This window comes from Mobula birostris, chromosome 6 (genome assembly GCF_030028105.1).
Source record: "Mobula birostris isolate sMobBir1 chromosome 6, sMobBir1.hap1, whole genome shotgun sequence".
Classification (NCBI taxonomy): domain Eukaryota; kingdom Metazoa; phylum Chordata; class Chondrichthyes; order Myliobatiformes; family Myliobatidae; genus Mobula; species Mobula birostris.
In genome coordinates, this window is record NC_092375.1 from 148,742,518 (window position 1) to 148,767,994 (window position 25,477).

Here is a 25,477-nt window from a genome sequence, read left to right on the forward strand (position 1 = left end):
GCCAAGCATTTTCTTTCCGGATCTCTTGCCCACAATAGTTCTTCAGTTTTATGTTTCTCTGCCTGCATGATGACATCAATATTACTGGATGCCAGAGAAGTGATGCTGGGCAGTGACCAATGACATTGCACTGCGATCACCAGATCTTCGCAGACCACTCTCTTCACAGTCAGCGGTGTGTGGTGTTACTTCACACTGGCAGCAATGTCATGAGGTGAGATAGCCAGCATCTCAAACTGGAATACACATGCCTATGGAAACAATGTTACACCACACTTGTCTGGCACAGTATAGTGTGCGAATGGAGCCGTGTGTCACATCGGGACCACAAAGCTCTAGCAACACACATAAAATGCTGGAGGAATTCAGCCAAACAGGCAGCGTCTATGGAAAGGAGTAAACAGTCGATGTTTTGGACCGAGACCCTGTATCAGGACTGGAAGGAAAGAAGCGAAGTCAGAGTAAGAAGGTGGGGGGGAACGAGTGGAAGAGAAAATTCAAAGTGGTAGGAGATAGGTGAAACCAGGAAAGGGAGAAGGGGTGGTAAAGAGCTGGGAAGTTGATTGGTGAAAGAGATAAAGGGCTGGAGAAGGGGGAATCCGATAGGAGAGGTTAGAAGACCATGGTAGAAAGGGAAGGAGGAGGAGCACCAGACGGAGGTGAAGAGCAGGTAAAAAGATAAAGTGAGAGGGGGAAGCAGGAATGGGGGATGGTGAAGGAGATGGAGAGATCAATTAATAGAAGTTAGAGAAATCAATGTTCATGCCATCAGGTTGGAGGCTACCCAGACGGAATATAAGGTGTTGCTCCTCCAACCTGAGTGTGACCTCATCGCAGCAGTAGAGGAGGCCATGGACTGACATTTCAGAATGGGAATGGGAAGTAGGATTGAAATGGGTGTCTACCAGGAGATCCCACTTTTTCTGGCGAATGGAGCATAGGTGATCGGTGAAGTGGTCTCCTAACTTACGCCGGGTCTCACCGACAGTATCCACATTGGTATACCTGTTGTTGAGGGAGATGGCCACAGGGGTGGTCTTCACTGGCTGTTTAATCTCTTTCTCCTTCCTGACTGTCAGCCAATTTCCTATGCCTTGCACTTTGCGTGTAACTACCTCTCCATATGTTCTATCTATCAACCCCTCAGCCTCCCGAATGATCTGGAGTTTACCCAGTTCCAGCTCCAACTCCTTAACACAAGGTGTTAGAAGCTGCAGCTGGATGCATTTCTTGCAGGTGAAATCAGGGACACTGGATGTCTCCCTGCTTGCCAACATCTCGCAAGAGGAGCATTCCACTATCTTGCCTGGCATCCCTACTATTCTAACTGTGCAAATATAAAGAAAGAAACGATAAATAAACTGGAAAAATCTACCTATGGCTTTTTTGCCTTTTCTCACAGAAACCTCTCTGCACTGAAATTTCAAAGAACTAAACCCTCAAACAACCACTCTAACACTGTCCATTCCATCAAAGGCCACCTCACTTAACCCTGCCTTATTTTTATTTGCTCTTACCAATCGGTCCTGATTGCTAGTTGACCGCTGTTCAAAAACCAAACTGTTGCTAATCGATGCCTTATGTACCCAATCTGAAAACCTGAGTGAATTACTGTACGTCCTCTCATGCTTCTGATCACTTATTCAAAAAATATAAAGGATAGATTGTCAGAGCCTTTTTCTTATGACAGAGGAGTCTAGAACTAGCGGGTATCAGTTTAACTAGAGAAATTTAACGGAAGGCTGAGAGTTAAGTTTTTCCAAATGGAGGCTAGTGAGTAATTGAAACGAGCTGCTAAAGGTGATGGTAACATATATGCACTTTGGTAATAAATTTACTTTCAACCTTGAACTTCTAGATGTACAACAGTCAAAAGGTATTTGGTACAGATAGGAAAGGTGCAGAGGGCTACAGGCCTAATGTAGGTAAATGGAATCAGCATAGATAAGCATCACTGTCACCATGGATGAGGAGGGCTGAAAGGGCCCACTTCTGTGCTATACATTTCTATTGCAGTCATTTATAACTTTGTAGAACTATCATCAGCGTTGTTTTTCTGGTTTACTTCAGAGAACTGCTAAAGTTTGTATAGTGTTGAACTGTTTGGGATAATTTGCACCAATTAGTCTCAATGCTGTTGAATTAGCTAGGTAGATTTTGTGTAAATGGCTCCCTTAATTATTAATAATGCAGTATTTGGCTACAGGATCAAGCTACGGTGTTTTTATTTTTGCGGATGGTGATTTCCAGCTATAACCACCATAACTCACTTCTCTTCCAAGAGGATTATTTCAGCCCAGCAGTTACATCCGTGTATGAATTTTAGTTCCTTTGGGGAAAGTGATTCATGAATCGCAGATGATAAAAGCAGGCAAAGCATATAGAATCAAAAAACATTTCAGCTGCTTGTCTCTGAAATGTCTGCAATAAGGGCCAGAGTAAATAAGACAGTTGGAGTACCGTCCACAGTCTTTCCTTGTTTTAGAAACTTCGTAAGTGGAAATGTTGGAATCGCAGTGCATCACTCATTTAAATTAACGCATCATTTTAACATGCCAACATTTTAAAAGCCGTAATTTGCATTATGATGAACTTACCAATGTTGCAAATAATGACACTCTTGCCAGCAGTAGTCTTGAGGCCCATTACTTGCTGGCATACATCATTGCTTTCCCCCTAATAAGATCTTTAAATTTAGATCTTATTTAGATCAATAAGATCTTGCATTGTAATAACAGTAAATTTCAACCAACAGAACTGCAAAATGATCAGAACCTAAAGATAGAGCGTGACTACACCAAGCAGCCAATCCTCTTGGCCCAATTTCCACTAACCATCAATGATAATTTTTTCCCCATTTACAACCTTATTCCAAACAAATTGACTTGCTGGTCAAACAAAAGCATTTTTTTGTTTTTTCCTGTAATATATTCAGAGAGCCAATAAGAAAGTTCCATTTAAGATTATACCTACACCCAAACGTGACATGGTCTTTGTTAACCTGCATCACTTGGCAGGAACAGGGCACGGAGCTTTTGAGAACAGCTTGGTTTCACCTCTTGGCAGATGTGTAGTGGAGCTGCCCTCTGGAAGCAGGGAAGAGACTCATAAATCAATGTAAATTAGAGTTCTGTTATGTCAGTGGGTCCCAGTTCCACTTTTTATCTGTCATCTATGTTCTATCAGTCTGACCTGAAAAAAACCGAATGCTACCTCGAACCGTGCACTAATGTTATGTTTATTTTGCCCTGTAAATATGCATAACTTATGTTAATTTAGACTCAGAGGCCACTTTATTGGGTGCACGTGTACATCTGCTCATTAATGCAAATATCTATTCAGCCAATCATGTAGTAGCAACTCAGTGCAAAAAAGCATGCAAACATGGTCAACCGATTCAGTTGTTGCTCAGACCAAGTATCAGAATGGGAAAACAATGTGATCTAAGTGACTTTGACTGTGGTGCCAGATAGTGTGGTTAGAGTAACTCAGAAACTGCTGATCTCCTGGAAATATCACGTACAACAGTCTCTAGAGTTCACAGAGTACTGTGAGAAAATAAACGTCCGGTGCACAGTAGTTCCGTGGGCAAAAATGCCTTGTTAATAAGAAAGGTCAGAGGGGAATGGCCAGATTGGTTCAAGCTAACAGCAAGGTGATAGTAACTCAAATAACCACATGCTACAACAGTGGAGTGCAGAAGAGCATCTCGGAATACACAACATGTTGAACTTTGAAGTGGATGGGCTACAGCAGTAGAAGACCACAAATATTCACTCAGTGGCCACTTTATTAGGTAGAAGAGGTACCTCATAAAGTGGCCACTGAGGTTAGTTTATGTCAAATTAGATTTGCAGTGTACTGTGCAGGTACTGCAAAAAGCTAGTCTTTATGATATGGGTGGGAGGGTGGGGAAAAGCTCTTGTTTAGTTTTGTTTTTAAAAATGTAAACACGAGGAATTCTGCAGATGCTGGAAATTCAAGCATCACACATCAAAGTTGCTGGTGAACACAGCAGGCCAGGCAGCATCTCTGGGAAGAGGTATAGTCGACGTTTTGGGCCGAGACCCTTCTTAGAGATGCTGCCTGGCCTGCTGCATTCACCAGCAACTTTTATGAACATTGTGGGCATGTGTGACAACACTTCCGGCTGACCCCAGCACATCCTTAGTTTGTGTTGGTTATTGACACACTTCACTGTACGTTTGGATGTAAATGTGATAAATAAATGAATCTGAATCTGAGATATGGGGAAGCCACCATGAGTTTTCCCTCCTGATTAAAGCAGGACAGCGTTTGCCACCAGGACAAAGAGATGCTCTAAGATAAAAAAGAAAGAATTCCCTTTATATTGCAATTTCACAATGCCTAAAATAAAGAAAGATCCTTCTGCTGTGTAGTTGCATTTATAATGAGGGAAACACAGCTGCTAACTTATACGTAGTGAGTTGTCACAGTCTGCAAAGTGATAGTACTCAGATAATCCATATTGATGATGTTGACCAGTGATTCAACATCATAAGCCAGACAGAACTTTCTCTCTTGGTAAATTCATACAAACAACTGCCAACATATTTGTACCGGTGTTCTGAACTCACACCAGGAGAATTGCAGATGATAAAAGCAGTAAAAAGCCCTGAAAGCAGAAAACATTTAGTTATATATCTCTGAAATATCTGCACTAAAGCCCAATATAAACATAACTATAGAGTACTTGACATATTTTTGTGCTGTGGGTACTTCTCAATCAATCCATTATTGGCCCTAGTTCTGGGGCATACTGGTGTTTATAATCTCCCCTTTATAGTGTAGATGTGTGATAATGTGTTTTGGGAGCATTACTACAAATGGGGCATATACTAGGAATGGTAGGATCTTAGGGAATGTTGAGGAACAAAGGGTCCTTGGAATACCAGTCCAAAGGTCCTTAAAGGTGGTTACACAGGTAAGGAATGCACGTAGGAAAATGCCCTTCATTGGTGAAGGCATTGAATACAGAAATAGGAAAGTTGTGCTGCAAATTGATAAACTTTAGCCAGGCCTCAGATGGAGCACACTGTGCACCTTTGGTCAATATGCTGTAAGAAGGGTGTAATAGACTGGAGAGGGTACTGAAGAGATTCTTCAGGACTTTACCTGAGACGGAGGAGTTCCATTATTAAGAGAGACTGGAACAGAAGTTAAAAGGTATAGATTGAGGTAGATAAAAGTATAAGCAATTACGGATATGGTGTAGTGCAGGAAATTTTTCCCCATATCAGAGGTAGATAAAACCAGAGTCCTAGTGTGCTATGGCACGGCAACAGTCTCTTCAGCCCATCTAATCTATGCTGGTGTTATTTTGCTGAGTCTCACTGACACACACCTGGGCTATAGCCCTCCATACCTCTCCTGTCCATGTATTTATCAAACTTCTCTTAAGTGTTGAAATCAAACCTGTATCCAGCATTTTCTCCTGTCTGCCTGTTCCACACTCACACCGCCCTCTGAGGGAAGTTCCCCCTCAGGTTTCCCTTAAACATTTTACCTGTCGTCCTTAATCTACAACCTCTAGTTCTTGTTACCTGGTTCGGATATGGCCCAAGAACAGAGTGAGAGACACTGAAACAGGTCAATAGTTCATAGACTTTAATACGAATAGTGTTAAAGGGAAAATAAAACAATAAATGCTAGGCCAAACAGGGCCGTTCACTAAAACTCTCAAAAGGAAAACGAAGTCTACACTGTGGCTGAAAAGAACACCTAAACATTAAACGAATACCGCTCGTCTTCAGAGTCAGCTGACTTGAAAGTCCAATATCTCAGGGAAGGCCAAATGCAAAACAGCAGCGAAGCGTTGCTATGCTCTGTCCAGGTCTCGACAAGCACTATGACGACAAGTATGGAGTTAAATACTATCACGATTAAATAATAATTAGCTGACACGTGCAAATTCACAAGCACAAACGCGTATCTACTGCACTGCCAAATCCGTAGTCGTGACAGTTCTAGTTTCACTGGATGATAGAGATTTAGGATGGGCAAGAAGAGATTAAGAGTGGATATGAGAAGGACCTTCTTCACCCAGGTATAATTAAAGCGGGATCACTGATAGTAGTGCTAAAGTGTTCACTTGAGTCATTTAGATACAGAAGAATATTCACCAAGTACTGGGTCATGGGATTAAAATGGAAGAGTCCCCAGAAGTTGGGCTGAATGGCCTGCAGTCATGTGGCACCATTCAATGACTTCTATAAAAAATATTGGTTAAAAAAAAACACATGTTTAAAATCAATTTTAAAGATCTAAAGGAACTCAATTAAATCAAATAAAAAGGCTTCTTTGCCTTGGCAGCTTTTGCTCCATTCATTTGAATGGGACTGTAGTTCCTGAATCAGGTTATCTGGGCAGATGTCCCAGTTTGAGAGTGGGGAAGTCTTTAGAAGTTCAGGGCAACTTGTCAGACACAATGAGGAAGCCTGTGGAGTAATGTGAGGTGGCAGAGCTAGTAGGATGGGAGTTAATTCTGCTGGTTTAGACACACAATGGCACTGGAGATCCACTGAGAAATATCCGCAGGTCCCGGCAGAAGTGCTGTTGGCGGGAGAGATGACTTGTCCTGTCATACCTTTACTGAGATGAGGCATCTTGAAACCAATACTGAACACCACAAGGCGTCTGAGCAGCAAAAACGTCCTGCTTATTGCAGAGTTGCAGCTGAAGGTTGAGAAGTCCTTAACACAATTGTACAAGGTTTTTTGGGGCCAGACTTGGAGTGCTTGTGCAGTTGGGAAGGCCATAACCTCCTTCACCCAGGCATGCTTGCAAAGCAAAGCCATGTAAAGCAAGAAGACATTAAGAGTGGATATGAGGGGGATCTTTTTCACCCTGGTTTCAATCTTGCCAGAGTGATGAAGGTCTCTCACATATCCACTCTTAATGTCTACTTACGTTACATGACTTTGCTTTGCAACCCATGTAATGCAGATCCAAAGGTCAGTTCTTGGGCTGAGGCTTTTCTTATCACAAGAAGCTACATTAGATCGTCTGCACTTAAAGTAGTTCAGAACATTGTGAGGTAATTGCATAAATTCCAAGCGGGATTGACTGGTAATGTTGGGAAGAGCTAGGAGGGATGGAGGGCTGGGTGAACACCTACCCATGACCTTAAAAGACACTCGGACATGAACTTGAATAGAAAGGGCTTAGACGTGTATGTGCCAAGCGTGGGCAAACAAGACTAGGCTAGATAGACATGGGCTGAAGTTCCTGTTCTGGTTGTATGAGTTTATAATTCAATTATTGTACAATCCACTGACAGTCACTCTGTGTGTCCAAAGGAACTGAGTTTGTAAGCTGGGCCTATGCCAAGCTTCATGCTCCTTGTAGATTGTATGCTCATGGGGGTGAGCCCATGACTGGCCTCACTCTGCTCACCGCAGGCAATGCTTGGACCTGCCAAGCGGGCGACTGGGAAATGCTTGAGAAGTTTCTCAGCCATGTCCTTTTTGGGGAGGGCCGCAGCGTTCATACCCATTCCCAACCAAGGTAAGGACACAGCTGAGAAATGTCATGAGAAAAATGGATAAATGTACCTAAATATTTCAAAAATCTTGTGGCCAGCTTTACTCCTTTATAAAACATGCTCACCACTGAGACCAAATCTCAGTAACATATTCAATATTTCCTACCACCCCCAACACTCCCCAGACATCACTCCCAACTCAACAAATCTGAGACTGAGTCACAGATTCTGCTCCTTCCGAGCGCTCTGCTTAACCAGGGCCTTCCCGTCACAGAACATCTCCCAAGATTCTCAAAGGAACCAGAATTGCTAGCAGAGGAGTTTGCTCACTGAATGAGGGATTCTTGTCACCAGCCCAATGGTGAGGTGGAGGCTAAGGGATTGAAGTTTCGCTAAGGGGCTGTGCTTATCTGGCCATTTACTGACCAGAAACTCAGTCACTCAGGAGAGGAGGTCAGCTATTTAGAACCGAAGAGAGTGGAAATTACTTTAGAGTCAAACTTCATGGAAGTTTAAACATTTTCATTGTACCCCGTGTCTACCTCTGGCAGCTCATTCCATTCACCCACCACAAGATCATGACAATCCACTTTATCTATGCTTCTCATAGTTTTATAAATCTATATAAGGTCATCCCTCAGCCTTTGCTCCAGGAGACACAATCCCATGCTAACCAGTTTCAAGCTGTCCAGTTCCAGCAAAACCCTTGTGAATATTTTTCTGCATTCTCTTGAGATTAATCACATCCGTGTGTAGCGTGGTGAACAGAATTGGACCCGATGCCCCCTTTCCATGGTGAAAAGAACTGTGCACGATGTTCCCTTTCCTTGGAAACCTTAAATCTATGGATTTCCCTGCACTGGAAGATTGTGGTTGCTTGGCTACTTTAGTGGTATTTTGTGAGTCAGAGGAATTAGGGATTGGATGGAATAGTGGGGCACTTACATCATCAGCCACGTGAATGGGAAAATGGATTCCAGCCCCTCTTTTTCACATTGTTAATGCTTTACTAATGTTGTTTATAACATCTTGTACTCTGTGCACACAATAGAACCACATCACTTTGCTTTTTTGCGCTAATTATTCTTATATTTATTCTGGTTCAGCCAATAGCTATCAATGCAGCAACCTCTTAATATTTCCAGTTTTGGGGAATACTTGGTAACCTTCTTCACAGATATACTTATTTTGAAAAAATAGCAGATTTAGGATGCATTAACCTACTGGTAAAGAAAATGTAAGAAAATAGAGGAAAGTGAATGAAAAAGCACCAATATTTACCTTTTAGATTCAGATCAGTGACCCTCTTTAAATGCACCATACATTGCTGCTCGCCTTTCTCAATTCTGTAGCTTTTTTTAATATTTTAATTAATTAGAAACATAGAAACATAGAAAATAGGTGCAGGAGTAGGCCATTCAGCCCTTCGAGCCTGCACCGCCATTCAGTATGATCATGGCTGATCATCCAACTCAGAACCCTGTACCTGCCTTCTCTCCATACCCCCAATCCCTTTAGCCACAAGGGCCATATCTGACTCCCTCTTAAATATAGCCAATGAACTGGCCTCAACTGTTTCCTGTGGCAGAGAATTCCACAGATTCACCACTCTCTGTGTGAAGAAGTTTTTCCTCATCTCTGTCCTAAAAGGCTTCCCCTTTATCCTCAAACTGTGACCCCTCGTTCCGGACTTCCCCAACATCGGGAACAATCTTCCTGCATCTAGCCTGTCCAATCCCTTTAGAACTTTATAAGTTTCAATAAGATCCCCCCTCAATCTTCTAAATTCCAGAGAGTAGAAGCCTAGTCGATCCAGTCTTTCATCATATGAAAGTCCTGCCATCCCAGGAATCAATCTGGTGAACCTTCTTTGTACTCCCTCTATGACAAGGATGTCTTTCCTCAGATTAGGGGACCAAAACCGCACACAATACTCCAGGTGTGGTCTCACCAAGGCCTTGTACAACTGCAGCAGTACCTCCCCTGCTCCTGTACTCGAATCCTCTTGCAATAGTTTATTGCTTTATCAATACATCTCATATATTTTTCTTTTTCTTTTTGTTATAAAACATTAAAACATTCAAAGTTTCTTTAATTATCGACCAGAAGGTCACCTGGGGGGCTTACAGCTCCAGAATGCAAGTCTTGGGGCCTTGTGGCCTCCTTCACCTCACAGAGTGGACGGGCCTGTCAAGAAAGGCATGTGGTAGCAAAGGGCAAGAACAGTGTGGAGAGAGAGAGGCCACATGGTGCAGACTGGCTCCAGCATAATCTGGCTCAAAGTCTCATAAATTCACTTGTAATAGCAATGAGAAGTTTACTTGGATCAATTACTCTCAACATAGGAGAGATCCCCAACTTCATGTTGCCTGACAAACTCTTCTCAAGGGTTCAAGCCAGTTTCAGGTATCAATTATAACAGACTTTTCAATGACAAAACTCTGCCATCTTCTTCAGGAATGATGCCTGGGCGTGTCTAGTCCGGTGGTACTTATGCCCCACTATTCTGTCCCTCCTGATTGGTTAGTCTTTATCCAATCAGGTTTCTGCTCTCCCACCTCATTTACAATCGAATTCCATTTCTTACTTAGGTTGGGACATTTGTCTTCATCAGAGTTTTATATTTACATTTACATCATTTATTATTATATTGTAATTTGTCCTTTACTGTGCCTATTGTCTTGTTTATTAATTATTGTACTGTTTTGTGCACTTTATGTAGTCCCGTGTAGGTCTGAAGTCTAATGTAGTTTTGTGTTGTTTCACATAGTCTAGTGTAGTTTTGTATTGTTTCATGCAGCACCAGGGTCCTGGCGGAACGTTGTTTTGCTTTTACTGTGTACTGTACCAGCAGTTTATGGTTGAAATGACAATAAAAGTGACTTAACTTGATGGAAACATTGGTTATAATTGATACCTGTACCCGGATTGAAGCCTGAGAAGAGTTTATTCATCCTGTACACTGGGAATGCACTTGCTCCTTTTTCATATTGCCCATTACCTAATATAGAGTGTGTTAACCATATCAAATACATCAGCACAATACTCCTGACTGCACACAACACACAGAACTAACTCACAGCATTTGAAACCAGGCTGCATTGTCTGAAGAAGAGGTACATTGTAACTGGGAAGGAAACTGCAGTGAGGGCATCCTTGATGAAGTGTAAGTATCTTACATGTTCATTAGGAAAGGGAAACCAAAAGTAGATGTGCCTCTCGGTCCTGGTCTACCTGCTTGCGGCTGTGACTTTGAGGCTTTTTGCTCATTCTTGCGGTGTTATGTTCCAAGGAGAATATTTAATGTATACACCACGTCTGGAAACAACTGGTTATCCAAATATCTTGAAATCAAGACTTCGAAGCAGATTTGCCTCAACACAAGAAACCTCCAAATATTGCAGAAACACAGTGTTAGCGAGAAAAAAAAATCACTCAACATCTAGCAATTATGTCGTTGATCATTTGTTCAAATGGCACGGGCTTCTTGCTGCTGTTTACGTGTTTAGCTGTGCATAAGAGTGCAGCATTTTGAGTCTTAGATGCAGGTGTGGCATGTGTTATCATCGCACACTGACTGATGTCTCCATCTGCCAGTTCTATGCTTTCTAGTATTGTTCAGCCATGCACCCACCAACACCCTGGCCAAAATGGTATCTGATGTGTATTGTCCCACAAATGGGCACCTGCTCTCTGATGCCATTTTGGAATTGAATGAATACCCATTACATCTAAAGATGTGAATATTAAGGTTCTACATCTTGTGCCTGAATGTCTTTTACGATGCAAATTATTGACCAACAGCTGTTCTAAAAAAAAGTAAGTCTTTTGCAGTTGTCCTAATTAGATTTGGAATCACTTACCAGGCCTGCAACTCGGCAAAGGTGGTTTTAATCTTCTTCACAGAAGCATCCATTTCCTCTTTGATCAGGAGCTGGTATCTGGCCAACGAGACTGTGCATCGCTGCAAGTCCTTCACTGATTTTTCAATGCTTGTACCTGCTTTGAGACAAACAAATTCTGGTATCATCGTGATCTGTCTTCCTTGCAGGGTAATCACAATGAAAATTGTATCCAACCACAGCTAGAGACCATTTCATTATCAGAGTCTCGAACAGCATTGTACCCACCAGTTTTCCAAGCAAGCCTTCTAATTACCAGCAAATGTGCACAGCTGAATTTCACTTCTATTGATCAAAGCACTTGATAATTTTAACTACTGTATATACAGTGGATTCTGGTTAACTGGGCCTGCAGTTAATTGGGACAGCCATTTATTTCGGACAACTTTTAAAGAACAAAAATAAATTTTAAAAATAGCCAAGTTTCCCTTCACTTATTTGGAACCCTATGCTGCTTAATTGGGGCAAAAGTCGTGCCAAACAGATTCTAACCATTAGTAGTGTTCTAGTTTGTTCTGTATTTCATTAAAATACATAATTTCTTTCTTAGTTTGCTTTTATCTAATTTGACTATTTGACTATCACGGGAGCTCTCTGGGGTCATTTTGGAAGCCGTTTACATTCCACCTCAGGCCAATGTTAATCAGGCTTCAGATGATCTGAGCAATGGGATCAAAATGCACAAAACAACACACCCTAATGCCTTCACCGTCATTTTGGGAGATTTTAACCAGGCCAGTCTGAAAAAAAATCTCTAAGCAATTACCATCAACAGATCACTTGCAGTACTAGAGGAAACAATACACTGGACCATTGCCACACCACCATCAAAATGCCTACTGTGCTATTCCATGCCCTTACTTCGGGAAGTCTGATCACCTGGCTGTACTTCTACTCCCTGAGTATCGGCAGAGACTGAAGACTGCAGCACCAGCAGTGAGGACCAAGAAGGTATGGACCAGGGAAGCACAGGAGTGCCTACAGGACTGCTTTGAATTGGTGGACTGGACTCTATTCAGGGATTCATCTTCGAACCTGGATGAATATGCTGCAGTTGTTACCGACTTCATTAAAATATATGTGGATGAGTGTGTGCCCACAAGGACTTACTGTACATTCCCAAACCAAAAGCTGTGGATGAACCAGGAGGTACGTCATCTGCTGAAGCCTAGATCTGTGGCATTCAAGACTGGCGACCCAGGCCTGCACCAGAAAACCAGGTATGATTTGGGGAGGGCTATTTCAGGGGTGAAGAGACAAGTTCAAATGACGTTGGAGGCGACATCGGATGCACGTCAACTCTGGCAGGGTCTGCAAGACATTACTTCCTACAAAGCGGAACCCAATAGCATGAATGGCAGCGATGCTTCACTACCAGATGAACTCAACGCCTTCTATGCATGCTTTGAAAGCAAGAAAACAACTATAGCTGTGAAGATCCCTGCTGCACCTGATGACCCTGTGATCTCCATCTCAGAGGCCAATGTTGGGCTATCTTTAAAGAGAGTGAACTCTCACAAGGTGGAAGGTCCCGATGGAGTACTCTGAAAACCTGTGCCATCCAACTAGTGGGAGTATTCAAGGACAGTTTCAACCTCTCACTACTACGGGCGGAAGTTCCCACTTGCTTCAAAAAGGCAACAATTATACCAGTGCCTTAGGAGAATAATGTGGGCTGCCTTAATGACCGTCGCCCGGTAGCACTCACATTGACAGTGATGAAATGCTTTGGGAGGTTGGTCATGACTAGACTGAACCTGGACCCATTGCAATTTGCCTATCATCACAATAGGTCAATGGCAGATGCAATCTCAAGGGCTCTCCACATGGCTTCAGACCACCTGGACAACACAAACACTTATGTCAGAATGCTGTTCATTGACTATAGCTCAGCATTTAATACCATCATTCCAACAATCCTGATTGAGAGGTTGCAGAACCTGGGCCTCTGTATCTCCCTCTGCAATTGGATCCTCAACTGCCTAACAAGAAGACCACAGTCTGTGCGGATTGGTTATAACATATCCTCCTCACTGACGATCAATACTAGCACATCTTAGCCCACTGCTCTACTCTCTATATACACATGACTGTGTGGCTAGGTATAGCTCAAATACCATCTATAAATTTGCTGATGATACAGCCATCGTTGGCAGAATCTCAGGTGGTGACGAGAGGGTTTACAGGAGTGAGGTATGCCAACTAGTGGAGTGGTGATGCAGCAACAATCTGGCACTCAACATCAGTAAGACGAAAGAGCTGACTGTAGAATTCAGGAAAAGTAAGACGAAGGAACACATACCAATCCTCATAGAGGGATCAGAAGTGGACAGAGTGAGCAGCTTCAAGTTCCTGGGTGTCATGTCAAGATCTCTGAGGATCTAACCTGATCCTAACATATCAATGAAGAAGGCAAGACAGTGGCTATACTTCATTAGGAGTTTGAAGAGATTTGGCATGTCAACAAATACACTCAAAAAATTCTATAGTTGTACCATGGAGAGCACTCTGACAGACTGCATCACTGTCTGGTATGGAGGGGCTACTGCACAAGACTGAAAGGAGCTGCAGAAGGTTGTAAATCTAGTCATCTCCATCTTGGGTACTAGCCTACAAAGTACCCAGGACATCTTTAGGGAGTGGTATCTCAGAAAGGCAGCGTCCATTATTAAGGACCTCCAGCACCCAGGGCATGCCCCTTTCTCACTGTTACCATCAGGTAGGAGGTACAGAAGCCTGAAGGCACACACTCAGTGACTCAGGAACAGCTTCTTCCCCTCTGCCATCTGATTCCTAAATGGACAGTGAATCTTCGGACACTACCTCACTTTTTTTTAAATATACAATATTTCTGTTTCTGCACATTGTTAAATCTATTCAACATATGTAATTGATTTACTTGTTTATTTATTATTATTTTTATTTTGTTTATTATTTTTTCTCTGCTAGATTATGTATAGTATTGAACTTCTGCTGCTAAGTTAACTAATTTCATGTCACAGGCCAATGATAACAAACCTGATGATTTCCATGGAACTTAGGCTAATTAGGCCAAACACTTAATTGAGCCAAAATGTACCGGTCCCAGTATGTCCCAATTAACTGGAATCCACTGTAATTATTACAAAGATGTGAGTAATATTTTAAGATAGGCTTATTTTTGGAAAGGTGATGAATTTTTATCCTTATTCAGCCAGTTTCACCACTGAGCTTACTTGAATCCCAAAATGGCAGCCCTCCTAAAACCAAACTTGAAAATTAAAATGAACTTATTCTTTACATATTTAGTATTCCCAGGGTGTTTTAACAAGTTCATTTCATCCTGTATTAAACCATTGTACTTCACTTTACATACCAAATATCCATTGACAATGCAGCATTGAGACCTCCAGAATCGATAATTCCTCTTTGAACTTTTTGTAATGGTAGCAACTTGGGAAATTAATTTAGTGTAGATTTAGCCAGGAGCTGCCCATTTGTTTTTTATTCCATTTATAACCATTTGTTTTGGCTATAATGGGTCACATTACTGTTTACATACAAAATCTGGATAAATGAGCAAACACTAAGCAAGAGCAAACCATCCCTTTAGTTAAATTAGTGTAATAAATGGGATAATTAAAAAGTAGTCTTTTTTAGATGGATAGCAATGCAGAAACACTTTTCCCACAAGCACTTAAGCTTTATTTTAAAAGTAAAATAGTCTCTGCGGACAGATATTTTTCTCTGTCTTTCCACTGAGCAGAATGGATTTTATAAAGTGGATTTTCATCTTGCAAAAAAGAGTCATATTACTTAATTCTGAAAATTTAATGCAACTGCCAATTACCTTAAAACAGGTCTATCTCATAATTTCTGCTTTGCAACTAGACTTCTCTCCATGAAATTGAAGTAACAACTTCCTTATAAATCCTTATACGATTTTCAAAATGTTATTATGTGTATTTTTTTAACAAATCTCCACAGGAATATTTGTCCATCATGAATGAACATGCAGATCTGCTGAAAATCATGACAATATGAATTATTTGTCAGATCTGCACAGGTGTAGTCACTTTGTGACTCTTTCTGGCTATTTGACTATTAACATTCCAGCTTGTAAGACATTTGTCAAGGCAAGAAGGGCAACAAGATTTGCAAAAGGCTCACAAGGTTGTTACCCAGACTGCATCCTGAGATTGAAAGTTAGCATCTAATTTCTTAGTTTTGTTTTCCTCTCAAGTGTTATATAAAAATCCTTGGCTCTGTAGTTTGCAGCTGTTCTTCAAGTTCTGGCATATTTTAGAGGCAACTATTTCTTTGTCAGCCAATCATTTTGAGCAGCTTTGCTCAAAGGGCTCTATAAAATTAATGACTGACTGGATAAATCTGGAGTTTTACAGCGCACGTTGTAGAGACCAATTAAGTCTACTTTCTTGGCCGACATTGACTGCTATAGACCAGACTTCATAAACTGCCACAACACCATTATTTTCCAACAAACACGAATTTTATTCGGACTTCGAGCTTAACATGTTCCTTTTCAGCTTCCTGAAAAAAACAATTAACTGCAATGAACTGGTCATTTGGCCCAGTCGGCCATGTTGGGGTTAATGGTCCGTGTGGTTGCCAATTCAGGATGGAGGCGTTTCTTAAAGATTGGTGATGTGACATTTGATTACTTTATGTGTGACTTCAAATGTTCCTCATACAAAGATTGACCTCCTAGGGATTGAGTAATTTCGACTGCGGTTTCACATCAATGGCTAAAGTGCGGTAATGCAAGAATTGGGGAAAAGTAATTGAAGGGAACAGAGGGCAAGGTAATAAGGGGGAGAGGAGGGGTGGGGGTAAGAGCTGGAAATGGAAGAAAGGAACCAGTGTCAGGAAGAAGAAACTGAGGGAAGGGAAGAAAGAATTTAAGCTTGAGGATCAGAAAGATGGCAGGGTTTCACTTACTGAAATTGCTTTGAAGATTCCTAAATGACACACTAACAGCTAATTTGTAATCTGATGCCAGTCTGTAACTAACAGTAATCTTACAACCAACTGACATTGATTCTGAAACTACACAGGAGGAAGCCATTTACCATCTGATGCTTGTGTTGAGCCCTATTAAACCACTCAGCATCCTCAGCCCCATTTACAAGTATATTTTTCTAATCTTCCTTTTCAAATCTCCCCTGTTCCTTACAAACACAATTATTGTCTGTTTCTCCTCACTGTATACAGAATTCTAGGCCTCACTCCTGTACACAGCCTATTTCCTCCCATTTACTTGAATCCCCATTACCCAATGGAGGTTTAGTTTCCAACCCTACCAAACCTCTACTGAAGCAGGATACCCTGCAAACCACCTATGGTGAACGCACTCATCATTGTGTTCTGCTTGGATACTGTGGCACCTCCATCCTTCTCCCCTAGCTCCAAATGATGCTAAAATCACACCCCAAAGCCTCAAATGTGCCAATGTCTGCTTTCCCTGTTGATCTCTAGAGCCAGTCTCAGTCCCATACATTGCGTGTGGCCTTTGTACATTCATGTTGTTCAAAATGAAAACCATGATGAAGTTTGAGAAGCGCCAAGCCTTTCGTCTCAAGCACTACTGAAGGTTACAGCACAGTGAAGCATATGGCACAACTAAAAAATACCTAAACTGAATCTATTTTGTCTAAATGGTCGGCACAGCTTTGTGGGCTGAAGGGCCTGTATTGTGCTGTAGGTTTTCTGTGTTTCTATGTTTTTAAATCCACCCTCGTTAACGCCTAGCAGTTCAACATGGGGAACATTCCTGCCTTCTGCAAATGTGGATTTGGCAGGAGCTGGGGGATTTTCAACTGTGGACATCCAAAACACAGCTAACGCAGGATCACTTCATAGCAAATTTAGAGCAAGAGTTGGTCATTCAATCCTTTGAACCTGCTCCAGCACTCAGTACGACTAAGGTTAATCCCAATCGTGATATTTTATTCTTGCTTTCTTCCCGTACTGCTTCTTACCTTTTGTACAGTATCTAGAAATTTAACAATCTCCTTCTCAGATATGTATAGCATCTTCTCTCCGTGGCAGAGATTTCTGCCAATTCATTGTGGTCTGAGTGAACAAATTTCTGCTTGGCTCAGTTCAAAGCCGTCTTGCAGCTGGCCTGGCTAATGGCAGAACTTGATGCTCACCACGGAGGTACAGCCATTCACTCAGGGGCAGGATGAGGAAATAGATGAATGTACAGTGTGTCCACTGACACCCTAGCACTTCCCTTTGCTACTTTTAACTACTTGCAAAGAGCTCTGAGAATTCACAATGGAGAGATTCACTTCAGTAATTTGTAATAGACATCGGCTTCATGATGACCGATAATGCAGAACAAGGGTGGTGGAAAATGATGCAACTATAAGGGAAGTGCACAGCAAATTAAAGAAAATGTGGAGAATGAAGGCAAGCTCTTCCAGAGCAGAGGAGATTGAGGGAAGACCTGATAGAACATACAGGATTATGAGAGGCATAGACAGGGCACGTAGCCAGTATCCTTACCCCAGGGTTGAAACATCAAGATATCAAGTACCACAGGGCATGCGGTGAAGGTGAGGAGGGTAAATTCAAAGGAGATCTGTGGTGAAAATTCTTTACACAGGAAGTTGTGGGTGTCTGGGATGAGCAGCTGGGGGTGGTAGTGGAGGCAAAGAGAATCAGTACCTTTAGCTTCCTGTGTGTTGACTTATCAGTTGACTTGCCATAGGCCCCTCTCATCGATATAATCATAGGGAAAGCGTGAGAGTACTTACTTTCTTAGGAGGTTAAGGAAATTCAGCTTATCATCGAAAACTCTAACAAACTTCTACAGATGTACCCTTGAAAGTGTCCTGACTATTTGCTTCGTGGTTTGGTAGGGCAAACTGCATGTGCAGGAATGTACAGGCAAGAAGCTACAGAGAGTAGTGAACTCAGCCCAATACACCATGGAGCACGTACTTTCCCCATCACTGGTGGGAAGTGCTTCAGGAAAAAGACCTGCAGTCTGCACACTTAGAGAAACCTACCCACTGTTCTTCAAGAGGGCCACAGTAGCGTGGCGGTTAGTGTGACGCTATTATCGCTCGGGGTGTCGGAGGTCAGTGTCTAGTTCTGACGCCGTCTGCAAGGAGTCTCTGTACATCTTCCCTGTGGAACGTGTGGGATTCCCCCGAGTGCCCCTGGTTCCTCCACAGTTCAAAGATGTACTGGCTAGGGTAAAATCGGTGATTGTAAAGTGTCCCATGATTGGGTTAGGGTTAAATTGGGATTGTCAGGGGTTGCTGGGGTATCACAGCTCAAAGGTCTGAAAGGGCCTGCCCATGCTGTATCTCTACCTCCTCCTGGGCTGGACACCGGGCATGAAGTCCTTCCTTCTGCTTGCTGGAATGATTCACTTCTGGCCTGGTGTGGATAGGCTGCTGGTCTGACCTGATGCTGGGCTGGAGGGCAAAGAGGTGCGGCTGCTCACTGCTGAGGTGTGGGGCTCAGGCTTTTGAGCTCTTGTGGACAAACAATGTAGTGCAAGTAGGTGGGTGGGGAGAGCAACAGTTCCTGTCACATCCAGTGGACGTGGTGAGAGAGACCAAAGGGTCTGGGCTGTCCATCGGCATATGAAGAAAGGGCTATCAGTCTACCAGTTCCAGCAAAGCCCATGCTTGCTGTGCTTACCCAGGGGTTAGTCTCCAGACCCAGACTTGACTCTACCCACCCCCCCACAACACCTGAGCCCAAGGCAATTCATTGCAGAGTTTGCACTGGCTTCTCTGCACAGCACTTCTGTCAGTAAGACAGTTCAGTGTGAATAATGTAGAGTGACCCCCTTCAGTGCTGATTCCATTAGCAGACCTGTTCCTGAGAATTAAGTTAGGTAGTAATGTAAGTGGGCAGAGGACAACCACAGCTTCAATTAACAGATTCTGATAAGGGTTCACAGGTTTGTGAATGTTTTGTTACTCTCAAGATAATGGTAAATTAAGTTGTGTATTGAGTAGCAAGAGACTATGGATGTTGGAATCTGAAGTTGGAAACAGACTGCTGGAGGAATTCAGTGGGCCAAACGGCATCTGTGGAGGAACATCTTCATCAGGACTCTCCATCTGCGGAGGAACATCTTCATCAAGGCTCTCCATCTGTGGAGGAACATCTTCATCAAGGCCCTCCATCTGTGGAGGAACATCTTCATCAAGGCCCTCCATCTGTGGAGGAACATCTTCACCAAGACTCTCCATCTGTGGAGGAACATCTTCATCAAGGCTCTCCGTCTGTGGAGGAACACCTTCATCAAGGCTCTCCATCTGTGGAGGAACATCTTCATCAAGGCTCTCCATCTGTGGAGAAACATCTTCATCAAGGTTCTCCATCTGTGGAGGAACATATTCATCAAGGCTCTCCATCTGTGGAGGAACATCTTCATCAAGGCTTTCCGCCTGTGGAGGAACATCTTCATCAAGACTCTCCATCTGTGGAGGAACATCTTCATCAAGGCTCTCCATCTGTGGAGGAACATCTTCATCAAGGCTCTCCATCTGTAAACTTGAACATCAATTATCCATTTGCCTCTGCAGATGCTGTCTGACTCACTGAGTTCCTCTAGCAGTTAGTTTTTTTGTGTGGCATTGAAATGATTCACACAAACCTCATTCATTTCCATGTAAGCTCAATTCTTTTAAATAAACGCAATGGCCAATCTTAGTCTGAATGGTGTGGAGATTTCCATTATTTACAGGAATTGTGGGCAATATTCAGTATCATGGTATTAGGGTAAATTCCAAACATTTGCCATGCTAACTCTCCACTCTGCATAACAGTGCCTGATGCAGATCTTGGGACATAGGTCCAATGCAGATGAAACACCTTAATGCAGAAGAACTATATATTGAATGCTTATTATTTTATTATTTTTAATATAACTAGTAGCTATATACTTATGAGTCATTGTTGCATAAGAATCCGGTCATCCTACCCATAGTAATCTTCATGCATTAAACTCTGAGTTACACAGTCAGGGACTGATGTATCATTATTATGACTGTTAGGGGAAGGTGGGATGGGCACTTTTCACAAATGAAAATTTTATATTCTGTTGTTTTATGCAGGGTCCTAGGAGAGCACACGTGGGTAGTGTCACAGCAGAAGGACGCAAAGCCGTAACAGTGGGCTGTCTTGTTTTAAGGAACAGATTGCAATGTCCAGTAGTTACTGTTCCAACCTACTCTGGGAAGATGGTCAGAGTAACAACAATATGTAGTAAAATAGTGCCTTTAAAGAGAAAGATGAAGAGTTATGAAAGCAAACCCCTGTTTAAGTAGGGGTGATGTTGGTACAGGGGTGAATGGGACAGTATGAACTAGATCTTGGTTGTCTTGAACAACTGCAGGATTAGCAACCCCAAAACCTGACAAGATTGATGCTGGAGAGCACCAAAAGTTGCAATTTTGAACCTATACTTTTGATCATTTTTCAATTGTGAGGTGACAGCGAAAAATCAGTTAACCTCTCCAATTACCACCTTCAGTAGAGCTACTAGGACTTAATGTTTCAATCCCTATGGTAAGTCCGCACACTCGATGTTGGCAGTGGGCTTGGAGTGGTGACAAGGAGGGAGGGTAGTTACGTCAATGGGGTCATCAGGTGGGCACCCTCCTTCTTTGACGTTTCGTTGATAAGCCCACGACATCTCCAGAGGGCTCAATGGTGCTACTTGGCGTCCCAGATACACACCCCTCAGTTCCATACCCTCCTGTTGTCATCTTGCAGCCCAATTGTTGTCTTTCCTTTTAATCCAAATCCAATTGCTGCTTTCTTCTGCTGCATTTGACAAGGACTTGATTGCTTGTTGGAGGGAGTGACTCCTCACCCCCATCTTCCTCAATAGACTGGTCGTAGATGTAGCAACGAATCCCCTGTATCCCGCTTCTACAGGGAAAATCTTGGTCTTCCAGCCATGCTGGGCAGCTTCAGTTGCCAGTTCAGAGTACTTGGTCTTTTTCCTCTCATAAGCTTCTTCGACACCATCTTCCCATGGTACTGTCAATTCCACAACATATGTCAGCTTGGCTGTTGTGGACCATAGGACGATCTCTGGCCGGAGTGTTGTAGCTGCAATGTCTAGGGGAAACACAAGCTTTTTTTCCCAAGTCCATGTCCATTTTCCAATCCCGAGCAACCTGCAGAATGCTTACATCTTTTGAAGTTATATGGTGCTCTGGAGGTTGGGCTGCTGGTACAAATCATGTGATGTGGACATTTCCTGCCACTGTTTGTGGGAGAGCATTTGTGGTGATTTGCCTTTGTTCCAAGATTGATGACATCAAGTCCTAGTAGCGCTACTGCTCTACTGTTGTATTACCTTGGTGCTGAAAATAATTAATTAAACAACAACACATGAAGACAACACAATAATAATGCCTACCTTTTTTTAAGATGAATAGAACATTCTGAGATATACTCACCAGCGTTTATAAATTTCTCTGTCAGATAAAAATTCCATAACTTAGTATTTTCAACAACTGCTGAGTTAGTTATTGGACCATCGTATTCTAGCAACGGTCAGAAAGAATGGCAACAAGATGATTTAATGCAAACATGAAGACTATTAATAATCTTACTAAGCCTCCAGTTAACAGCTTTTTCTTCTCTTAAAGTCTGTTTACTCTTTCTCACCAACAGAACAGTTACATATTTAGGTATTAATCAGCAGGACTATCTGCATAGGAATCTTTGGTTGCTGATAATTAGTATTTTAGGGAATGGCTTGGTTTGTCCTGGGATCCCTTATGTGATTGGTAAGTGGGATAAGTTAACAGGCCTTTGAGAATTTGAGATCCATGTGCTGAATGTACTGTTGGAACAATCAAAAACTACAAAGACTGAGAACAGCTACCATTCTCATTCAGAATGCTAATATTGTGATATTAAAAAGAAGCACTTAAAAGTAATCCATCTTTCTCTGTTAATATATGATACCTTTACTCCATAAGTACACTATACATGACTTTCAATAGGCAGAAGTCTACAGAAGGTACAACACAGGAACAGTTCTTTCAGCCTAACCAAAAGTATTTACATTCTAAGGAAATTCCAGGGAGTTACAGCACTGGCATTAAATGCACCCATAAGCAGATGATAATGTTTTAACCTCTATGTATTTTCAGTTGTTGGTAAATGAGGTTTCCTAGGGGCATGGGTTGGGTGGAGTGGTTGGAATTTGCGACTGTCATGTTGTAAATGTCGTGATTATAAAGTTTTTACCCTCTTACCTCTTTTCTTGCTTGAGGTCAGGTCACCTGGCACTGATGAAGACACAGGAGCAGTTGGACGGGAACTGGGCAAGGCTTTTGGTTTCGTCTTGTTCATTGTTCTGTTGGTCTGACATTTTTGAGCATCCTGAACTGGCTGAGGTAGTAGCTCCAATGGCATGGTCTCATTTTCCTGAGTGAGACCAACTGAACAAGGATTGAAAAGGAACAACTTCACTGCTGATTTTCTCAATAAACCTGGATTATAATAACCCTCCTACACTGATACAGTTCCCACCAAGGTAATTACCCAATATTATCAAATTTAATACCCCAATATAGTAATCATATACATCTACTGTTGTGCTTTGAAACCTGGCAGTACGCACTGTAGGTGTTCAATTTGCTTTACCCCTTTTCCATGTATTTTAACTTTTAGGACATTTGTATCCCAATGGTAATGTGGTTTTCCTGGATTAATTCACATGCTGTGCATTTTAGAAAGGACATTATTGTCCATATACATCATGCACCCAAACATTTGGGAATTTAATTACTCTATTTGTATTGTACATTAACATTGCAATAGAACTATATCTGAATTGTTATTGACAAAACTCCAAGCCATAGATATGTGTAACCTGTGCAGTGACACAGGTTGCCTGGGGTCTGTCAGCATGAGGTGCCCAAACTCCTTTTACAATGTCCCACATCAATTAGATTTGTCTCTTTATTTCTAACAACCCCACTACCCCATCAGCAACACCATGTACCAAACTCCTATGTCAGTTCTGCACTCTAATTATTACAAATTCAGAATAAAGAGCTTACTTTTGCAATTGCTCCTCTCACTTTGCTTTTGTACTCAACAGTACCTCCAATTTTTTTTTACCATGTGAAAACCTCTGACGTAAATCTCAGAAACAATGCACCCAGGATTTTGGGTATATAGCTGTAGTCTGTAGTTAGAAAACTGGGTAATTATCACATTATTTGGTGGGGGGGGGGTAAGCAACTAAATCAGTGACTGGTGTCCACTGAGAAGCTATAAAACATAAGCAGTCCAAAGTGATCAGAGGCAATTGCTTTAGGAATACAGTATCATGTGGATGAACATAAGACATAGGAGAAGAATTAGGCCATTCAGCCCATCGAGACTGTTCTGCCATTCCATCATGGCCGATTTATTATCCCTCTCATTCCTATTCTGCTTTCTCTCCATAGCCTTTGACGGTCTTATTAATCAAGAACCTATCAACCTCTGATTTAAATATACCTAATGATCGCCAACATCTGGCTAAAGAAATTCCTGCTCATCTCTGTTCTCGCAGAACATAGACCTTGATGAAACTGAAACAGGTAAGACTGTAAAACCAGCTTACATTATGCTGTTGTAGGATTAATTTCACCCTTAGAGTTCTCCATTCAGAACAATATGTGAACAGTGGAGAAATAGATCAGCATTTGTTTAAAAATGAGAATGAAACATTTCTGCCTGACTTCTTAGGTTGTTGTCCTGCATTTTCATTAAAAAAAAATTTGTACATGTTATCTGTAATAAATAAAGCATATGTCAGAAGCTGACCTGTTTTCTCTGGGGCCATTAACTGATGTAACACTGGGCTGGTTGCTGCTTTCTCGTCGTTGGAAAGAATTTCCGTCTTCTCACTGAGAGAGTCCGCCGAGGAATCATCATTTGCTGAGCTGTTGGCATGGTACTCATTCAGTCCACCTTTTGGTAGAGGGAGATCTGCATTCTCTCCCAGTCCTTGGGTCTTTTCATCTTTTACTTGGCCATTTGCCTGTCTCAGTTTCCTTTTCCTTTTCTTATTGTGCTGGGTAAAATAAGCATTATATATATATTCGCCCCATTGCTAACCAAGTAATTTAAATTCACACTATGCATTCAAAAATAAGGATTCTGAACTTTACCTTCTTTTTACCTGGCACGTTCCATTCTTTCAAAACCTCCACTGCACTGCCTGACCAAAAACAAAAAAACACCAATAAGGGAAAGTTGGCATTTCACTTTCTAATTATAAGTTCCTTTGGACAGGAAGCAAATTTACTAATTTCCTGCTTTTAGAACAGAGTTTGAATGAAATTAAAACAAACAATTTCATTTGACAGAATCCCCATCTCTTTGTTTATTTGATTTAATTTAATGGAAAAGAGATTCCTTGGAGTGCTCTGTCCTGTGATTTTGTTGGAAAACCTTTCACCAGGTTTAGTCACGGTTCTAGGAATGGGAGCAGCTCTGAAGAAATTCCAAAGTATTCATTTTTTTGTTTTCTCAGAAGCTTAACGTATAAATCAAACATTTCTTCCCAGACTAGGCTTCCTCCATATGACACAGATGTCTTTTAACAATGACATACCTCACATTATTAGATCTTAGAGAGCTATCATGATTTGATGACCTGGCATGTAACTTTGACTCAGCTGTTACAAGACCAATGCAAAAAGAGGTACCTTCTATTTTCCTGAGTATAAAGCATAATAATGAGCTACTGCAACCACTTTTTAGCAGAGCTAAAACAATTCTCTGTGTGTTTCTCCAGTGATTTAAATATTAGCAACCTTAAAAGAGGACCATGAATGGAGGCATTTACTGTAACGCATTTCTCAGCTTGATGACAGAGCTCAGCAGAAACATGAGAGGCAGGTTGGGCAGAGATAACCAAAAGAATGATATTAAGGCAGCCTTTCAAAGTTTGGTATTTGAGAGGCTCCCAGAATGGGAAAAAGGCAGCTGAAGGTGCTGTCACTGATGAGGGTGAGGTAAGGCAAGTGAGTGGTGGGTTGGTGAGGCAGCGGGTTGCAGGCGAGGCTACAACTAGACT

At 41.9% G+C, this 25,477-nt stretch overlaps 1 protein-coding gene across 2 annotated transcripts in view; it reads right to left on the bottom strand.

Annotated features, from left to right (window-relative positions):
- LOC140199462 (SPATS2-like protein) overlaps positions 1-25,477 on the bottom strand; it is a 99,921-nt gene that overhangs the window by 43,223 nt on the left and 31,221 nt on the right. The window contains exons 4-7 of one of the 2 annotated variants that reach the window (XM_072261599.1): positions 24,567-24,616; positions 24,220-24,469; positions 22,656-22,841; positions 11,368-11,503 (exon numbers count right to left, since the gene is read on the bottom strand). In XM_072261599.1, the coding sequence (XP_072117700.1) occupies positions 11,368-11,503; positions 22,656-22,841; positions 24,220-24,469; positions 24,567-24,616 (622 nt within the window). Of the gene's footprint in view, positions 1-11,367; positions 11,507-22,655; positions 22,842-24,219; positions 24,470-24,566; positions 24,617-25,477 lie in introns of both variants that reach the window. The other variant, XM_072261598.1, reaches the window with a different exon arrangement.